The sequence below is a fragment of the Sus scrofa genome, chromosome 7, assembly GCF_054392235.1.
Source record: "Sus scrofa isolate SSC_HxYL_T2T_F1_AM1 chromosome 7, Sscrofa_HxYL_maternal_Yorkshire_Landrace_v2.0, whole genome shotgun sequence".
NCBI classification, from domain to species: Eukaryota; Metazoa; Chordata; class Mammalia; order Artiodactyla; family Suidae; genus Sus; species Sus scrofa.
The window spans coordinates 133,644,707-133,648,460 of NC_139389.1; the positions used below are offsets into that span (position 1 = coordinate 133,644,707).

Consider the following 3,754-nt stretch of genomic DNA (forward strand, 5'->3'; position numbering starts at 1 on the left):
CGCACGGGACGGGTGCGCCTGGCGGCCGGGGCTGCGCCGGGCGAGGCGAGCGGCGAGAGGGGAGCGCTCCGGCGTTCAGGCAACAGCTACCCCTAGTGGGAGAGCCGCCCGGGGCCGCCGCCGCCCCGCGCCCGCCGCCCCGCGCCCGGCGCCCGCGGCGCCCAGTACCCGCAGCGCTCCGGGTCGGCTGGGGCGCAGGCACCGCGCGGCTCTCCCCGGCCCTCCGCGTCGCCGGTGCCAGACGCTCACCGGCCCGCGGGCCCTGCCCCCCCCGCACCTCCCCGCTGGGCCCCGGAGGCCGCTGACCCGAGAACCGCGGCGCCGAGCCGGGCGAGATGGGACGGGGCGGGCGCGGCCGGGACTGCGCGCTGCGGCCTGGGGCGGCGGCGGGGGACACCGAGCGCGGTGTGCGTGGCGGGGCGGTGCGGGGGGCGGCCGTGTGCGAGGCGCGAGTGTGAGCGCGCGCGGGAGGCGAGCGGGCGGGCGGGCTCCGGGAGGCGAGCGGCGCCCGCGGGCGAACGCGGCAGGCGGCGGGGGCCCAAAGTTGCCTCCTCGCGGGCCCGCGCCCCCGGCGGGAGGGAGCCGGGGCCAGCGAAGCGGCGGCCGCGGACCCGGGCTCCCGCGGCACCTGGGCAGCGGCCCCGCAAGAGCAGCAGCGGCGGGGGCGGCGTTGGCGGCGGCGCGCGGGAAGCGAACCGGAGCTGCGGCGCGGCGCGGCGCGGCGGCCGCCGGGGAGCTCAGCTCAGGTGCGCGGCAAGAGGGGCGCGGGCCGGGGCCAGGCCGCTGGGACCGGGGCGGCGCGGCGCTTGCGCTAGCCGGAGGTCCTCCGCCGCGGACGCCGGGGGCCCCCGCTCCAGCCGCCCGTCCGGGGCCGCCGCCGAGGCCCGGGTCTCCGGCCCCGAGAGCGGGCTCCCGGGCCGCGCCCCGCCCCCGCCGGCCCCCCGGCCGGGCCGCCCCGCCCTCCGGCCGCCGGTGCCCGCCCTCGGCCCACGATCTCTAAGGCCTCCGCGGAGCCGCCGGGTGATCCCCCCCGGGCTCGAGTTGCAAGGGGGCGGGCTCGGGCCGGAGGTGGAGTCTCCCGCCAATTGAAGCCTCGGCTATAAAGCGAGCTCCCCGCACAGCCGAAGCCCAGATGCCTGGCCAGGCCGGCCGGCGGCGGTTGGTGGGGGGGGGCTGTAGAGGGTCCCAGGGGCCCCTGGGGGGCGCCGCCACCATGCTCCGCTCCCTGCTGCTTCACTCTCTGAGGCTCTGCGCCCAGACCGCCTCGTGCCTCGTGCTCTTCCCGCGTTTCCTCGGCACGGCCTGCATGCTCTGGTTGCTCGACTTCCTGTGCATCCGCAAGCATTTACTGGGCCGCCGGCGTCGGGGTGAGCCTGAAACTGAAGTGGAGCTCAACAGTGATGGCGACGAGGTGCCCCCCGACGACCCGCCTATCTGCGTGTCTGACGACAACCGCCTGTGCACCCTGGCGTCGCTGAGGGCGGTGTGGCACGGCCAGAAGCTGGATTTCTTCAAGCAGGCTCACGAAGGCGGGCCAGCGCCCAACTCCGAGGTGGTCTTGCCCGATGGCTTCCAGAACCAGCACATCCTCGATTACGCTCGAGGAAACCGCCCGCTGGTGCTCAATTTCGGAAGCTGCACCTGACCACCGTTCATGGCGCGAATGAGCGCCTTCCAGCGCCTGGTCACCAAGTACCAGCGCGACGTCGACTTCCTCATCATCTACATTGAGGAAGCGCACCCCTCCGACGGCTGGGTCACCACAGACTCTCCCTACAGCATCCCGCAGCACCGAAGCCTGGAGGACCGAGTCAGCGCGGCGCGAGTGCTGCAGCAGGGTGCGCCCGAATGCTCTCTCGTCCTAGACACCATGGCCAACTCCAGCAGCTCCGCCTATGGAGCCTACTTCGAGCGCCTCTATGTCATCCAGAGTGGCACCATTATGTACCAGGGCGGCCGCGGCCCCGATGGCTACCAGGTCTCCGAGCTGCGTACCTGGCTGGAGCGCTACGATCAGCAGCTGCACGGCCCTCAGCCCCGTCGAGTGTAAACAACTGCTGGACAGTTGACTGAACTTGGTGGGCTCTGCCTTCGAGCTTTCTAAGCCCACGTGCAAACGCCCCAAACGAAGTCAGGCTTGGCGAGGGCCCAGTGACACAGCTGTGCTGAGCCATGGATCGCAGGCAGAGTCTGCCCCCTCGGCCAAGCCACCTGAAGATTCTCCTCCGCCTCCCCGGGGCTCTGCTTCAGTGACTGTCCCTCACCTGTGTTGCCTGGCTCACTCTAAGTCCCCTTCTGGCTGCAGAGGCAGCGCCACCCTTGCTTGTGTGCCCCTGGACTTGTCCTTGCACAGGCCCCTGCCACGCGCTCTCCCCAGCGTGCCCTTAGCCAGGCGCATTGGCCCCGCGCAAAGAGACTTTGGCCGCAGCCGCGCGCCCTGGGCGCAGCTAGGTTACAGCACCGCGTCTGGCTCACCCTAGTTGCCTGGCACCCACACCTGTCGCTCGTCCGGAGGCGATGCCCTGCTGCTTTTGTGTCTACTTCTTGTCCCTGAGTTGGGGGAGGAGGCTTGGAATGGGGAAGGGTGGGTGGGCAGGGTTACGTTCCCCCCCCTCATTTGGGATGCTCACGAGCCCCACTGCTGATGACGAGCTGTCTCTAACTGGTCTTGACCACGAGCCGGTTCTGAATTGCAGGAGACTCGAAGCAGCGCCCAAACCGAGAGGGGAAAGTGCCCTGGGTTTCCTTAATGAAACCACATCAACGGGGTGGGAGAGGGAGGTTGGGGGACTGTTGGGGGACAGAGGGAGACAGCTTGGGAGGTATTGGCGAGGTTCGCAGCGCCCCGGGGAGAAGGAAGGGGCTAGGGCTCCAGGGACAGGGTGTTTGGGTGGTGGAGCCCGGAGAGGAGAGATGGGGGGAAGAGCCTGGGAACCCGGAGTGAGGGGTCTCTCAGGCAGAGCTGCCGATTGCGGGGCCGGAAGGTGGGGGGCCCCTGATTTGAAGGCCGTTTAGTGAGTGTTTTGCTGGAAATATTCCCTGTGTATAAACTTCTTTTACACTACAATAATAAAGGCTTGAAGTAAATTGCTTTCGGGTTGCCTTTGGTCCCTTTATTTTTTTCTTCCCTCTGAATAGCGGCAGGAATTAACCACAAATCTCTCCCTCGCGTCCCCATAGTGACCCTGGGGGTGGGGGTGGGGGCGGTGGAGAGAAGGAGCCTAGCTAGCAGGGGCGCGGGAGGGGAAGGAAGAGGGGAGGGGGTCTGTGGCCGTGCCCAGGATGTCCACGAGCACGCACGCACCCGGGGTGGGGAACGTGGGGTCGCCAGAAGAGCGAAGCGGAGCCCTGCGGGGTCCTGGAGAGAGGCGGGAGAGGCAGCGGGGCCCGCACTTGCCGCCGCGCGCGCGCGCGCGCACAGACACACACGCACACGGTTACAGCTGCCCGGGCGGCCGCCCATCCAACTTCTCCCAGCGATTGTCAGCGGAGGGGAGGGGGCGATGCGGGGGAGGGCCAGGGGGCTTTGGACCCGGGTGTCTGGGCTCCCGCCCACCTCGGGCGCCTCAGCACACCTGGCTCCTCCCCAACCCCATTCCAGCACCTTGCTCCTCCCTCGCCCCCTTCCCGAACCTGCAAAATTGTCTCCTCCCACCCCCCCAACCCCCGCTTGGTGGCTGGGGTCCCCGGGAGGCGCTACTAGAAAAGCGCAAGGTGGCGGAGGGAGGGGCGAGGGGGGAGGGACAGCCGGCCT

At 69.9% G+C, this 3,754-nt stretch overlaps 1 protein-coding gene across 1 annotated transcript; it reads left to right on the forward strand.

Moving 5' to 3' along the window:
* The first annotated feature begins 985 nt into the window (after positions 1-985).
* DIO3 (iodothyronine deiodinase 3) lies at positions 986-3,093 on the forward strand. Its single transcript, NM_001001625.3, is given in 1 exon segment — positions 986-3,093. A coding segment is annotated over 1 exon segment (918 nt). The 5' UTR covers positions 986-1,132; the 3' UTR covers positions 2,051-3,093.
* The last annotated feature ends 661 nt before the right edge of the window (positions 3,094-3,754 follow it).